The sequence below is a fragment of the Cephus cinctus genome, unplaced genomic scaffold (genome assembly GCF_000341935.2).
Source record: "Cephus cinctus unplaced genomic scaffold, Ccin1 Ccin1_scaffold0523, whole genome shotgun sequence".
NCBI lineage: Eukaryota > Metazoa > Arthropoda > Insecta > Hymenoptera > Cephidae > Cephus > Cephus cinctus.
In genome coordinates, this window is record NW_014333185.1 from 20,719 (window position 1) to 37,391 (window position 16,673).

The window sequence follows — 16,673 nt, forward strand, 5'->3', positions numbered from 1 at the left end:
TACCCGATAACTCTTCTATCTCCTTCGAGTCGTCCCTTTAAACCAAGTCGAGAGCGTTCCTTAACGAATCGGTATATATCTGCTGGAGATCCTCCACGGCCGCTACCCCAGGGCATCGGGCGACAGCTGGGCACCACATCCTTAACTCGGGCAGGAGGTTCCTCTTCTGCCCTTAACCATATTACAACTACCTCCGCCCGCTCTACAGCCCTTTGCCCATCTCGAGCGGGGCGCCGGTATTTCATCTGGGCTTCTGCCGGTCCGTGGAGACGTCTCCGTCGGGTACTCTCCTCTGCCGGGCAACTCGGTACGTCGAGACTATCTCCCCACGGCAGATTCGAGCACCTCGACCTCAACTAAACAATAACGATACCTTACGAGAGCCTTGACATAACTATACGAATCAACCCGAGAGCATAGTTTCTGAGCAGGGTGGCGACCCGAAGGGAACCAGAAATTGAGAACGTTATCTATATCGGTAGTAACGTTATCTGTATAGTCGCCTTGGGACCGTGATTCGAAAAATCACGTCACAAATGAAATATTACTTTGGTATGCAAAAATGTTTAGTTCAATTGAACAAAAAAATGGTTGAATTAACGGTTCATATAATAAAATAAAACTTTGCGAGTATTTATACTATGAAAAAAAATGTCAGCAAGAAATTATTTTCTCAATTTAATTCTATTTTTGAATGTATTAACTAAGAAAGTTTATGGTTATACGATTAAAATAAATGGTTGAAATTCCGAATGCCTCAAAGTAAACTAATGTGAGATACATTCAAATAAACATCAATTAACGTAAACCAGAAATTTGTTGAATAACATACAAAAATACTTCTGCTGAAACATACAAGTTGAAGTCTATTCTAGTTATTATTAGTTTAGGTGAAATACGTCTTAGGTTAAATTAACGAAATATGCAGTTCTCTATTGCTATTTATCCATTGCTTGTTAATTGTAGTCCGCTGCCTTCGATTAGAACCCAATAATATTTATTGTACAATTATTAGTATTTGCCCGAAAACCTAAATCCCGAGAGTTCGAGTTACTGTCCAACCCCCTAAATATTTACTATTGGTCCTACAGTTGTAAGAATTATGTAAATTCTCTGAATTAACCTAAGGGCAGGTAGCAAGTTTAAACCAGATTCGTTGTTGATTTTCAGACACTTTAGTTGATATTCAATGAAATATGAGGTTAACCTTATCATTTGTGGCTACTGTCAACAACGAAAATATTGTTTTACTTCACTAATTTATTTTCTGAAACAATAAAGGTATTAATAAATCTAATCCTTAATTAAAGACAAAAACAAAAATTCAATGAAAGAAATGTTCATCACAACTACGCAGCAGCAGCTTAAATGAAACAAACAGATTTAATTGGCTTAACCATACTCTGCTACACATTCAAGCAATTGCATATTTGTTTCGAGACAAATCTACTCTATTTTACGTAATAAAAAACGTTCTTTGTTTTTAATGGGAGGAATAAATTCAATTGGATAAAGACGACTCCCGAAAATTATCCCCACTACGTTTCAATTCGATGACATCACTGTGGTGCCCGACGAGGGGAGTCCGGCGTGAACTTTGAAATTGTATAGTACACAATTACCTCTCTAAAAATATAAAATACGATATATAGGGTGTGTCTTAAGCCCCGGACAAGAGACATACCGTTAGATCTGGCGTGAAAAAATAAAAATATTGGCGTTAACAAAAATAAAAAATTTTAATTAGTTTATTAATTATTAAAGATTAAAGTAAGCCAATCATAAGCGCGTGAAAACTGGTAACTCCTCCTCAGTCTCCGCCCATTGGGGACAGCCAATCATTTATTTCCCCACAAAAACAGTGACCGGTGGATACGTAAAATAGTAACGTAAATAAACAAAAGAGTAATGCAAATAAACAAAAGAATAGTGTAAAATGTTTTTTGTCGGGAAGTAAATGATTGGCTGTCCCCAATGGAAGGAGACTGAGTAGGAGTTGCCAGTTCTCACGCGCTTATGATTGGCTTACTTTAATCCGTAATAATTAATAAACTAATTAAAATTTTTGATTTTTGTTAACGCCAATATTTTTATTATCTCACGCCGGATCTAACGGTTCTGTCCCCAGTAGGAGGAGGAGGAGTTACCAGTTCTCACGCGCTTATGATTGGCTTACTTTAATCCGTAATAATTATTAAACTAACTAAAATTTTTGATTTTTGTTAACGCCAATATTTGTATTTTTTCACGCCGGATCTAACGGTATGTCTCTTGTCCAAGGCTTAAGACACACCCTGTATATATTACCCCTGTCTTTTATTTATAACTAATAGTCCCTGAGAACTATATAGCCCGTACTTTATAATTCAGAAGTGGGATAGTCAACTTCAAGCTCTCAAAAGTGGAATTTGTTGCCGGACTCGTTTGGAAATCATTTTGAATTTGTCGGTTTCGAGTGGCATCGAGACGGGAAGTGTCTCTACGATCACGGCCGTTTTTGTAATTTTGGTTCGCAACGATACATGACAAAATCTGTTAACGGTCCTCATTTTGTTCGTGTATTTGTTCGAATATTATTGAGTGAATCGTTGGGACATTTCGAGCTTCGTGCTACCGTGCCGAGTGTTTTTGGTGTTGATCAAGAGAATTTGAGCCGGCATACTGTGCACGGGAACTCTGGTTTGAAGTGGAAGACATCCGTTGGGACTCGGACATTGTTAGCGGTCAGCATGGACATTTAGTGATTTCGGGATTAAAGAATAAGAAATTTGCGCACAGTGACTGCAGTTGACCTTGGAGAAATTCTCTCTTCCTGGAGCCATATTTGAGGAAGCGACGAGGTCTTTTTCACGACGTATCCGTGTTTGCGTGATCTGTTGTGGACATTCACTACAGTAGCGTTGTTTACATGAGCCGAACGTCGTTCTGTTACTCTCTCGTGATAAGCAATAAGTTGACAAAGGACAGACTGCTGCCCGAAAATCAAGGTTAGTGACAAAGTTGGTGCTCCGAAATAAAAAGCAGTGCGTGAAATAATTTTGAATATTGATCGGTAGACCATGTGGGCTCTCGTTGGGCTAAGACTGTATTGTATTTGTTTGCGTCTCGGTGATCGAATAACATTCACAATGGTGGTGAGAGAGGCTCATGCATTTACGGTAAACGAATTGAAAGCCAAACTCCAAGAATTCTGTTTAACGATAAACGGAAACAAAAACGAATTAATGGAATAATGGAAACACTTGTCTAATGGAATATGATCCCTCGGGAGAAAGGAGGCGAGAGGAGGAGATCCTTGACGATAAGGTGGCTGAAATAGAAGAGTAACAATGTAGAAGAGACCTTCTACAGATAGAAAATGATCTCCTACGCAGAGAACGTGACGTGGCGAGGCGAGAATTAGGAGTCGCTGAGCAAAGCTCGCGTTGTTGCGAGCTAACGGTGGACCGAATCCGCAACCAAACATGCACCAAGATAGGCCCAAGAACTACTAATCCCTGACAACTATATAGCCCGAACCTTACAGTTTCAATTAATTAATTCAAATAACTCACATTAGTGAAATGAGACATACATATACATATATTTGATATTTGCGTTGTTGAATCATTAGCTTCGTCTTTGAAATAATTATCTTATAGTTTGAACACTTAAATTGTGATTCAATTGCACGTATTTAGTTGAACCAACTAATTTTTTCCTCAGTGTACTATGCCCAAGGTAATTATTATATACAAAATACAAAATAGAAATTAATTAAAAGAAAGTTCTATTTATTTCTCATCTAGTCATAGAAGAACAAAACACTCGTCAATATCTCCTGACGAATACAAGTATTAAAAACTTTCGATTTATGGCGCATAAACTCCAATGTTACTCTTACAGTTAGGACAATGATGAATGATATTGTTGAAACAGCAGTATGCAAATGGCATACATGGCCACAATCTGAAAATAAACATCTGTTCAATGTGTATTTATTTATTAAAAGATTAAAAGTATAATAATCAAAAAATACTGACCCGATCAAACAGAAAAAGAATGCGCAGCAATGATTCGTACATGATGGGAAGCATGAAGTTTTCGTTGTAATCGACATCCTACAATGTGGACAAAACATCGAAGTCGGTTCGGGTCCCAGAGATGACGCAATGGAAATAACGTGAACAGTGGAACATCCTAAATACATAATTATTGATTCAAAGGAAAAATAAATTTTAAGCATATCTACTTTAAACGAGTTTTTTTAATATATTGAATATAAGTTTGTTACATTGAAAAAATCTAAGCTTTATAAGCAGCTTTTCGAAAATAATAAGTCGGCAGTAGCATGAAAGTATTTGGTGAATCTATCTATATAAAAATATCGTGTCACGGTGTTTGTGGTCGCACTCCTCCGAAACGGCTCGACCGATTTTTATGAAATTTTTTATGTATATTTGGTAATGAGAATAGGTCGTAAAGTATATTTTATACCGCAAGGTGATTAGGATGTCCTTATCCAGAAAAATTTTTTGTATATTTTTGACAAACATTTTTTTGTTGTATTTTTTTTTATTTGGCATCAGAAAATACTTATAACTTCAAATTTTCACAATGCTACCCCCACTTTTCCATTTCATAATACGCGATAATCTTATACGCGATTTTAGTATTTTTTTATGAGCAATATCCAAATAATTTAATCGTCGTTTGTATTTCAAGCAGAACGAAATTATTTATGTTGTTGAATGATAGATGGCGCTACGTCCGCCTCATCGAACTTTTATCCACGCATGCGTCACGCACGCACGTCATTTTGACATTTCAATCATGAAATGTCAATTTTGATTTATCAGAAATATATGTATACGCGTATTATGATTGTAAAAAGGTTGGTAAAATACTAAAAGAACAATTACATTATCGGTATACCGTTTTTCATCAGTAAGTAAAACAATTTTGTCTATTTGTTTGTGTATGTTTTACAGTGAACAATGCCAGCAAGACGCAAGGGGACCCATTTGGGCTGTCGAACGAATAAAGCAACAAACATGAGCAATAGTAGAGTAGAAAGAACAGACGAACAAATCCAACAAGATAACAAAATGTGCATGTGAGCATGTCGCAATTGCGTGCATCTCAATCACAAGAGGCACGAGCTGAACGAAATCAGCAACGACAATTGGAACGGAGACAAGCGCGCCGGTTCGTAGTTAACACACGCTGAGTAAATGACCGACAACGCCAACAAGTACATCGAGTATTTACATCCGCTTCGTTCCTTTGTCTCGCATTCGAGTACGAGCCAGATATTGAATATTCCACTCATCCGAATGTGCTGATTGGTGCTATGGGCAAAGAATGGCCCCATTGTCATGCGCTCAAATTTAAACATGAGTCAGCCGGGATGTGTTGCGCTTCAGGAAAAGTGTAACTACCAGAAATTAAGACACCACCAGAACCATTGAACGGCTTGCTCATCGGCACAGATCCAGATTCAAACCTGTTCCTGAAGTCCATTCACACATTCAATTCATGCTTCCAAATGACTTCGTTCGGAGCAACAGAAATAGTTCACAATACTGCAGCAAATGGTCAATAATACAATTCAACATTCAAAATCAAAGGCCAAGTGTACCATAAAGTAGGCTCATTGCTGTCAATGCCAAACGAACCACATAAATTTTTACAAATCTACTTCATGGGAGGTGAGGACATCAATCGTTTGGATGCACGTTGCGGCTACAATAACCTCAATTTGCCTAATGCCAGGCACATCGTCGGCGAACTGGACGCCCTGTTGAATGAGCACAATGAATTATTGAAATTCTTCAAATCATACATGCACGAATTGCAAAGTGACAATCAAGCTATTGTCATCAATCGTGATAAAACAGCAGCTGGAGAGCACGTGCGTAGATTCAATGCGCCTGTTGTTGACGACGTTGCTGGAATCATGGTTGGCGACCGCACATCGACGCGAGAATTCGAAGAAGAAACAATAATCTGGAGTTCATCTCCGACACACACCGTTCATACCACGCTCTCCAATATCTGCTAATTTTCTGGAAGGGTCAAGACGGATACTGCATAAACATTAAACAACGAGATCCCGACACAGGTAATTCATTCATTATGAACATCATTACTCATTTTGAATTAATATTTATGAATATGTTGTTACAGGAGCCGAAACAAACAAGAAAGTGAGCTCGATGGATTTTTATGCGTATCGTATGATAATTCGACGCGGTCAGGACAACGTCATTCTGTGATGTCGTGAGCTGTGCCAACAATTCATAATCGACATGTACGCGAAGATAGAGAGCGAATGACTGCGAATGACGACACAATCAACAGAAGCTACGTGCGGAAGAATACATTCACTTGCGAGACGCTATCATGAGCGACGCCGATACCGCCGAAATTGGTAACTCTATCATTCTACCATTATCGTACGTAGGCAGTTCACGTCATATGCAAGAATACATACAGGATGCTATGACTTTCGTGCGCGAGTACGGACGACCGTGTTTATTTATCACGTTTACATGTAATCCAAAGTGGCAGGAGATTACATCTTTGCTATTGCCAGGCCAAAATGCAATACATCGTGATGACATATAGCACGTGTATTCAAACAAAAATTGAAGTCTTTAATGAGCTTCAAAATTCAGCTTACAAAATTACACGTATTCGATCCCACACGTTGCTCGATGTATTCGGTTGAATGGCAAAAGCGAGGATTACCTCATGCACACATTTTGATTTGGTTAGTCGACAAAATACGCCCTGAGGAAATCGATAGTGTAATATCCGCGGAAATTCCAGATCCGTCTACTGATCAATTACTGTTCGATATTGTTACCACAAACATGATTCATGGCCCATGCGGTGATCTGAATCGTTGATCCCCTTGCATGGCAGATGGAAAATGTACAAAGCGTTTTCTTAAAGATTTCACCAACGACACGATCACAAATGTCGACGTTTATCCAATATATCGTCGTAGAAATACTGATAATGGCGGACAATCATTTACGCTAAATATCAACAACGCAGACATTGACATTGATAATCGTTGGGTGGTACCATATTCGCCTCTGCTGAGCAAAACATACAATGCTCATATTAATGTTGAGTTCTGCAGTTCGGTGAAGAGCATCAAATACATTTGCAAGTATGTGAATAAAGGCAGCGATATGGCTGTGTTTCAAATTCAAAATACCGATGTGAATGCTCCTCGATTAAATGACAACGACGAAATAATGCGCTACCAAATGGGCCGGTACATCAGCTCCAATGAAGCTGTCTGGCGTATTTTTGGTTTCCAAATTCATGAACGGGACCCAGCAGTTATACATTTAGCCGTCTTAGCAATGAATATATCCGTTACGTTAATGAAATACATTGAATTGAGAAAATGAATGGTTGGTGTTTTTTTGTTTTTATCGGCGATCATCGTTTACAGTGCTCAATTCCTTTTTTTGTCATAGATCCCATCCCCACACACTTACAATACATTCGTTATTTTTTATTTAACAACCAAAATATTGGCTAGAAATAATTTATATGGCAGAACAACGTTCGCCAGGTCTTCTTGTATATTATAAATATTTGTAAAAAATTTCTAGCATAATATTAAAGTACTTTTAAGCAGTTACACAATCGCATACGAACCAGGAATGCCATTCACAGCGTCGGGATATGGACTGTACTGTGGTGGCGGAGGCTGCGGCCCCAGTTGTGGTGGTGATGTCATTCCTGAGTAAGCGCTCGGCATCCAGTATGGTGTGTATGGAGGTGCTTGCCTTTCCTCTTCAGTAGACCTTTCTTGGGAAATTCGTTGCACATCTTCTTTTTGCATATGTCCTAACCAATAAAAACAGTAAATGTATTTCGCGTGAGCTTTGAAACTGCCTGTTACTCGAATAGCTGGATAACACTGCTCGACTCTGTGCTAGTGAGGTTTAGTATTTCAATGAACTGATTGTGCTATTATCACTCTGATACAATCTATCGATCATTCTTGAGTCTTTAAGCGTTTTTAATATTAAGGACAACGCCCAACGATAAATTTGTTCGGGGCTGAATATCCAAAAAGCCACTACTTTTGATTCAACTGAAATTTGGTAGGGATTTGGTTTTGTTAGAAAAGAACATCGCGAAAAGGATTTTTGACAAGTAGATCAAGAACATTAAAAAGAATACTAAAAATTAATCTTTTGCCCAGATAATACACATGTCTATCAGTCTTCTTTAAGATGTCTTAAAGACAATTTTTGTGCCATTAGACGTCTTAAAGATAACTTTTGCACGATATGGGTTGTCTGGGTGATTGGGGCCTAAGCGGTAGACCTTCTGCCGGAATACACAATTTTTACATCTTCAATTAATTTATGAAAGGGATCAAAGATCTTACTTGGGATTTTGATAATTTTAAATAAATTATATATTGGCAAGTTTAATTTAATTTATTATTATAACAAATGTTCACTATCAATTGTTGGCTTTTCGAATTAAGACGTAAGACGTAAACCACGTAAAGGTTGATAAACCATTGACAATTTTTTTGTCGACACTGCAGAATGAGTATAGAATTCTGTTTACATCGTTTGAAATACTATCAAGGAAACATTCCCAGGTGACCGACCCCGATTTCGATCAATTTTGTATATTTTGTTGTTACGTATATCGACCTTCACTCCGAAACAGAATAATTAAGTAGCCGACAGGAAGTATAATTGCAGACTCAGCACGTCACCCAGTGCACTGCCTGTGTCACCTACCCAGCTGGCTAGCCGAGTGCATTCCTAACGTCCTAACCATACCTAGAGCATCAGCAAAAATCGACTATATAAGCAGCCAAAATCATGGCACTGACGCTCAGAAAATCATTCAGTTTCACGCGTAAAAGATTGGACTGCACATTGTCACTCGTGGCTTTAATCTGGCCTAGATACGGATTCGTTATTACATACCCTAGGGAACAAGCTGGATCGGTTACCGGGCAAAATTGAGCTGCATAGACTAGTCTTTCCAAGTAACGCATATACTAGACAATTTTCTGTTCCGCCAAATTTCTTTTTGCCTTAACCTCACGCACAGTCAGGTTTTGTAATCCGATTTTACCATTTTTTTTTATCCCAGTATTTCTCATAATCAAAACATTGTACACGACAATTAATTGAAAGCTTCTAAGTTATTTGTAACAATATATCGCAAGTTCACATTTTACTCGCGGTTTAAATATCTGTTACCCATCCTCAACATTTCAGAGAATATCTATCCACGTTGGAATAGCAAGGCGTGTTTCAACACTTTAAACGAGCAGCGAACCCACCATTGAGTGCATTCTTACCGCTCGGAATTCACTCAAATATTATTCACGTTACTTCCGGTCGTTTCTTTTCTTTCGGTTACTTCTAAATTTTTGTTATCAAATTTAAAGGCCTCGCTAGCCACTACGGCCTACGTAACATTTTAGAACTCGAAAATCTAAGGGATACGTCTTTTTTTTATCGGCAGAGATTGATATTTAGAGGGTGAAACTGCCCCTCAAAGTTTGGCAAAAAATTGACAATACTTTTTTTTTTCATAGAAGTACTCGACGGATTTCAATGAAACTTGGTATGAATATATCTCGTGTTAGTAGGATCCAATAACGATACCGACTGACACGGGTGCGCTCCTTTAAAGGGGTAAACTACACTTAAAAAAATTGTTTATAAAATATTTTGGAGACAAATAATCCGATTAAAATTAGAATTGCATGACAATAATGCTCACATAATATAAGAGTTTACATATTTTTGCTTTTCTTCCAAAAATCATTATTTAAAAAGGTAAATATATTTCAAAGACAGGCAGTACATGTAATACATTTTCTCTATCAGAGCACGTCTAATCATCTTATTCAAACATTCATCACGTAGACATCAAAATTTCGTTAATTAGAAACACAGTTCTTATTAAGTTTCTAGTTTATTAAGGGTAGTTTACGTCTTTAAAGGAGCGCACCCGTGTCAGTCGGTATCGTTATTGGATCCTACTTACACGAGATATATTCATACCAAGTTTCATTGAAATCCGTCGAGTACTTCTATGAAAAAAAAAAGTACTGTCAATTTTTTGCCAAACTTTGAGGGATAGTGTCACCCTCTAAATATCAATCTCTGCCGATAAAAAAAAGACGTATCCCTTAGATTTTCGAGTTCTACAACATATACAAAAATGATCAAAATCGGGGTGGGCCATTTGGGAATGTTTCCTTGTAAGTAACTCGTATGCGTATACTCATATTTGCAATTTTTCGCCTCACATTTAATCAAGTGAGGCTATTGATTTTTTAATTTTACTGATGTCTATATTATTATTGATTCTGATGGCGTTTTAATTATAAAAATATCGTCAACGAGCATGTGAGTTTAGAACAAAAATCGTTTTCTGCTAGGTGATAGGTTTGTAAATAGTTAGCTTAGATTAACATGGCTTTGTACTTCAATACTGCGATGTATTTTGTCCATATTTTAAAGAAATCGGAACGGCAGATTGGCAGAGGGAACAGTCTTTGTCAGGTTTTAGGGAATTATAAATTTTCGGTTCTTTAATTATTTTATTTAGGGATAAAATTGTCATAGGATTAGTATCATAGGATACTAAGGAATATCACAATGATTCCTTAGACCTGGAAAGGACCGTGGCGAGCTCAAACAGCTACTAATCAAAATGACGTTAGGAGCTGAACTTTTTGTGGATTAGTTTTTCTTGGAAGAAGCCGCTGCTTATATCTTCGAGAGGAATACGTTATTTTTAATGGAGATAACGCTTTTTGTTATCCCCAGGTATTAACGTAGAATTTAGATTTCATATTTTAATTAGACTAATTGGATTAGCAGTTACATCAAGTAGCGGCTTACTAGTGTTTCTATTGTGTTTGACGCATGCCCGCTGCATCACTCTATGTCCTTTTGAGTAATGCACGTTAGTTTTCATGTATAAATTACCTTGTGTAAAAAGAATGAATATAATAAAGTAACTTCCAACGATTTAGATACGATACGCATTGTTATATCCTCAAAAACAGAAGCCCTTAATAACTCCAAAAGACTGACCTTGGAAAATACCTGTTTTTGCATCAGCTTCGACTGTCAACATCATAAAAATTATATCTTGAAAAGATTTCCAATCTTCCCAACCAATAGAGATATGTAAGTGTATCGTTTTTTATGGATCACCCTGTATATGTTATCTGCTGCTGTTATTATTCCTTGCGACACCTGAATGCCGTCCTTTTATGAATAGCTTCCAAGGAAAGAATTACATCGAGGACCGAATGATTTGATCTATAACAGCAGCCGCAGCAATATGGACATAGGAAACAGAACCAATATCTGCAAATAGGAACATAAGATAGTATTAATCATCCGAAGATCAAGCTTTTTACTTGCAGACATTTATGAAAATTGGACTGTTTATAGGATACAAAAAGAATGAATAATGGTTTTATTTTATGAGACCATACCCAAGCAACGACACATCACAGCACTGATATGAGTTCCTGAAGTCTTTTTCCTTTCTATACAGAGTGTATCAGCCCAGATGCACGTTTGAGATTTGCGGTGAAACGGTGCACAATTTCGAAAATCTGATGTCACAACCATTGAATATTTTTTGATTGCGCATCGAATGGGCATTTTATTATTGTTCGGTTAACTTCCGGTCGCAAATAAAAAAAGTTATCTAAGCCATTTCAAATGATATTGAAAAAAGTTAAATGCAAAAGTTGTAGAGCAAGAAAAAATCATAGAGATGAAAAAAAATTTCGGACGCAAATATCTCTCTTATTATGTGTGCAATCCGTCCGAATTTTTTTTCATCTCTGTTATTTTTTCTTGCTCTACAACTTTTGCATTTAACTTTTTTCAATATCATTTGAAATGGCTTAGATAACTTTTTTTATTTGCGACCGGAAGTTAACCGAACAATAATAAAATGCCCATTCGATGCGCAATCAAAAAATATTCAATGGTTGTGACATCAGATTTTCGAAATTGTGCACCGTTTCACCGCAAATCTCAAACGTGCATCTGGGCTGATACACTCTGTATAGAAAGGAAAAAGACTTCAGGAACTCATATCAGTGCTGTGATGTGTCGTTGCTTGGGTATGGTCTCATAAAATAAAACCATTATTCAATTTGCGACCGAAAGTTAACCGAACAATAATAATATGCCCATTCGATGCGCAATCAAAAAATATTCAATTGTTGTGACATCAGATTTTCGAAATTGTACACCGTTTCACCGCAAATCTCAAACGTACATCTGGGCTGATACACTCTGTATGCGTGTTAATATTAATTCTGCAATTCGGACACATGAGCGTGTATGACTTGTGCCCGAGATTAGTTCCTCCAGAAATAATAGTCACATTAACTGCGGATAGACAGTAAGAGAAATAAGTACAGCATTACGATACTATAGAATTACGTTATTTAGTAGTTGCCTCTACTCCAAATCAGTTCCATTTATCTGAAGAAATTATTACAGTTACCTTGAGGTGGTGAATATATTGATATTGTTAGTCCATAGGTGACGGTCTACTCATTTTTTCACTTACATATTTAAGGGGTTAGATTACTGTGAAATTTTCAAATTTTCAAAATTTCTTTTTCTCTTTAAAGAATAATTTGAAGTGTTTAGAATAATATGCAAAAGGTTCCATGTAGATATTCGAAGTATTTTTTGAGTTATAGCGTTTGTACCGAAGGAAGAATTTGACGCGCAGGTAGACGACTGGTGCTCAAACTTGAAACGCATTTTTCTCGAAACTATGTTTTTCAAAACGGTGTACGCGATATCTCGGGCTGTGATTGTTGAATCGACTTGAAATTTAGTACGCATGTTCAGAAGAATACAAGTTGAGGCGTGACGAACGATTTTGTCAATACGTTTTTTTGCAATGTTTATTAATAATAATAATAATACGCATTATAGCTCCAAAAATGACGGAAAAAGTTCAGGAATTTTTTTCTCATAACCTAACACAAAAAAAACAGCTCCGTCACGCCATAGCTAATACCATGTAGTTAATGAGGAAATTTTTTATTTTTGATTCACACCAACCATGTTTGCGAAATCGTTTACACAGACCGATTGCGCGCAGAAAACATCAGTCGACGCGAAGAAGAATAACGTGTGGAAATTACAATATTTTTTCTATGAAAATTTTTACACAGACTCCTTAAATTGTACATAAAAATATATTAAAAATTAAAAATATTGCATTTGTAGTTTTTCCGAAATAAATTTCCAAAAATTAACTTGTTTGAACACTGCTTACCCCTTAAAAAGAATGTAAAATTCTTATGAGAAAGCGAAATGCGTAACAGATACTCGGTACAGAGGTAACGGGTTGACTAATAAAGGCATTGTACATTATCGTAGCATTACTCATATTTATGATAACGATTAGATAACGTTTGGTATCAGAATTCTTGGTGGGTCTATTCAATAGATCCCATGGTATCCATCTTTTACCTAGACAATAAATACAATTTTATTCTGGACAGTATTTTGTAACGTACGTTTATCGATCGAGCGAAATCTTCCCCCACGAAAAAGTCATAGGTTGAATATAGTAACAAATATATTTTTGATTATATATTACGTATATTTTGAATATACATATAATACAATATTTTACTGCACATAGATAACCACCTACTTTCTCTGTATGTCTACCGACAACACTCTCTCGAGTCGTTTCCCATCTTAACTGGTAAAACAACAGAACAATGCAAATACATAGTATATCGCCTGTTTCGTTCGTCTCCTGTCTGAAGCACCGATACTTTACTTCAAGGAATCAAATAGCGAGTGATACCGTCAAAAAGTTCCAGGATGAAGGTTTAAATTGTGAAAAATGAAAATTAAACGTCAGTCCATAAAATCCGTTTTTAATTTTGAATGATCTAGCATTTGAACCTGTTGAAATATCATCTTCCTATTACCGCGTCGTAAACTTGATTTCAAAGTAGAAACTCTGTCTCAAAGGCCGGCTCTGTGCAAGTTATTCTTCACAGTACCCAAGTCAAAATTTTGTTCCTTCATTGTATCTCGCTATACCTTAAAGTTCTACATAGCGCTTTATTTGTACCTACTTTACCTAGACCACCTATTTAAACCTCACAGTGGCCGACTTATTTTTAAGTTGTACCTCTTTCGAATCGTCCAATTGTACCATGTCATATTGTATTACTTTATGAGCATCCAAATGAAAAAAATAAATAATGCTTCGGTCCTTGTGAGTCTGATTCCGTTCTCTGGTCGTTCGATAAATAAGTCTCGATGAGTCGAACCTCGTTCTTTTGATCAGGATCTTAGCCTATTTATTGCGTAGCGATAAGTATCTTGATAGAGTTCACTGTTTTCAACCTGTCAAAAAAACATCGAACTCGTGATCCGACAACAGATTATTATTAATATTTCGTTGAAGACATATGCAATATAAATGGAAATAGATTTATTTATACGAAGTGTTAATTTTACAGCAATGCTATTTAAAATTCGTTATAGAACAAAATCTTCACGAGTGTTTGCACCATTTTATACCAGCTGAGATGATAAATAATCTCGTAAAGAAATTTTCTTGGACCGAGAAAAAGGTTCACAGGGGTAAGCTAAAGAACCACTTTACAAAACAAAATTGATGCGTATATTTTATGGTAATTCTATATGTATAGTATATATACTGTAACAAAACTGTTCCTGCAGACTCCTTCCCGCCTTCTGGCTCGAGGTCTCCACGGGCCTTGAGTATTGCGTCTAATATGTAGTGTTACGTAGGCCGTAGTGGCTAGCGAGGCCTTTAAATTTGATAACAAAAATTTAGAAGTAACCGAAAGAAAAGAAACGACCGGAGGTAACGTGAATAATATTTGAGTGAATTGCGAGGTGTTGAAACACGCATTGCTATTCCAACGTGGATAGATAATCTCTGAAATGTTTGAGGATGGGTAGTAGATATTTAAAACGCGAGTAAAATGTGAATTTGCGATAAATTGTTACAAACAATTTAGAAGTTTTCAATTAGTTGTCGTGTACAGTGTTTTGATTATGAGAAATACTGGGATAAAAAATATTGTGAAAATCGGATTACAAAACCTGACTGTGTGTGTGAGGTTAAGGCAAAAGAAATTTGGTGGAACAGAAAATTGTCTAGTATATGCGTTACTTGGAAAGACTAGTCTATGCAGCTCAATTTTGCCCGGTAACCGATCCAGCTTGTTCCCTAGGGGTAATAACGAATCCGCACCTAGGCCAGATTGCGAATATTACATTGAATCTACTACTCTAACGGTTAGAGCCACGAGTGACAACGTGCAGTCCGATCTTTTACGCCTGAAACTGGATGATTTTCTGAGCGTCAGTGCCATGATTTTGGCTGCTTATATAGTCGATTTTTGCTGATGCTCTAGGTACGGTTAGGACGTTCGGAATGCACTCGGCTAACCAGCTGGGTAGGTAGCACGGGCAATGCACTGGGTAACATGCTGAGTCTGCAATTATGTTTCCTGTCGGCTACGTTATTCTTCTGTTTCGGAATGAAGGTCGATATACGTAACAGTAGTATTGTTAATTGTGTATACAGGATGTTCGTTATGAAACGCACTGTAGTAAAATCGTTGCACCTTGTCAAATTCTAAGGAATACGTATATTTTCATTTTTTATTTCATATATCAAAATTTCGAGATAATCAAGGTTGAAGTTGCAGTAATGCGACCAATCAGAGCGCGTTTAATCGGAGCGTAGATGACATCGCGAGTCAGCCTGCAAGACCTGCTTACACTAGGCTAATAACACTAAGAGTATTGTCGTAGTGTCCCTGTTTATCTGCATGTAATTGAGTGAGATAGAATCGCTCGCTGAACGTCACTGAATTTCAGAAGGTACCTTTATTCCTTATAATGTCTATTCCTTTAATGTGACAAGATAGTTGTAGCAACGTATTACGTTTTGAGTGGTCCTGAAAAAGACCGATTTTGATCTACGCATGACCGAGCTTGGATCTGGACATGCTAATCTGCAACAATTACATACATTTTCTATGATAATGATTATTCTGAAACAATAAATATTGTAGAGTACGTAACATTATTATCAGGATACCGCCGATTAGGATACCTAATTGCACATTCTTGCACTGCTTGTGTTTGACTATCATTACATTGGGCTAACACCCGATACATGTCGCAATATTCTTTCATAGAATAATTATTCATAATGCGAACTGACTGTGTCCGCAATGTGAAGTGAAATAAGTTGTAATTTGTAAACAAGTCATCCGACCGCAGTAGACTTATTACTGTTTACAATTAGATTATAACTTGTAAACAATAATAAGTCTACTGCGGTTGAATGACTTGTTTACAAATTACAACTTATTTCACTTCACATTGCGGACACAGTCAGTTCGCATTATGAATAATTATTCTATGAAAGAATATTGCGACATGTATCGGGTGTTAGCCCAATGTAATGATAGTCAAACACAAGCAGTGCAAGAATGTGCAATTAGGTATCCTAATCGGCGGTATCCTGATAATAATGTTACGTACTCTACAATATTTATTGTTTCAGAATAATCATTATCATAGAAAATGTATGTAATTGTTGCAGATTAGCAT

The 16,673-nt window shown here is 36.8% G+C and overlaps 1 protein-coding gene and 1 long non-coding RNA gene across 7 annotated transcripts; one reads left to right on the plus strand and one right to left on the minus strand.

The window, feature by feature from the left end:
- Positions 1–3,752: 3,752 nt before the first annotated feature.
- LOC112494455 (cell death-inducing p53-target protein 1-like) lies at positions 3,753–13,404 on the minus strand. Of its 6 annotated transcripts, none has more exons than XM_025085675.1 (6): positions 13,327–13,404; positions 11,220–11,375; positions 11,097–11,129; positions 7,663–7,854; positions 4,023–4,179; positions 3,753–3,948 (listed from the first exon to the last, which is right to left on the minus strand). In XM_025085675.1, exons 4-6 carry the CDS (start codon positions 7,847–7,849, stop codon positions 3,852–3,854), a joined length of 441 nt encoding a protein of 146 aa, XP_024941443.1. In that variant the 5' UTR covers positions 7,850–7,854; positions 11,097–11,129; positions 11,220–11,375; positions 13,327–13,404; the 3' UTR covers positions 3,753–3,851. The 6 variants fall into 6 exon arrangements, with proteins under 6 accessions (XP_024941443.1, XP_024941440.1, XP_024941442.1 ...); XM_025085672.1 differs by adding an exon at positions 12,538–12,623 and having other exon boundaries at positions 11,097–11,375; positions 13,327–13,374; XM_025085674.1 differs by having other exon boundaries at positions 11,109–11,375.
- Positions 4,256–7,410, plus strand: LOC112494456. The gene is made up of 2 exons (XR_003059868.1): positions 4,256–6,103; positions 6,169–7,410. It is a non-coding gene; the product is annotated as an uncharacterized LOC112494456 (long non-coding RNA).
- Positions 13,405–16,673: the final 3,269 nt, after the last annotated feature.

What these genes read in the sequence shown, in the direction of transcription:
- LOC112494455 (XM_025085671.1), bottom strand. Translation starts at nt 11,142, where the DNA reads ATGATGTTGACAGTCGAAGCTGATGCAAAAACAGGTATTTTCCAAG. An exon ending in CGCTGTGAATGGCATTCCTG is followed by an intron (nt 4,180 to 7,662) that starts GTTCGTATGCGA and finishes TTATGTATTTAG; the next exon opens with GATGTTCCACTGTTCACGTT. An exon ending in TTCTTTTTCTGTTTGATCGG is followed by an intron (nt 3,949 to 4,022) that starts GTCAGTATTTTT and finishes GTTTATTTTCAG; the next exon opens with ATTGTGGCCATGTATGCCAT.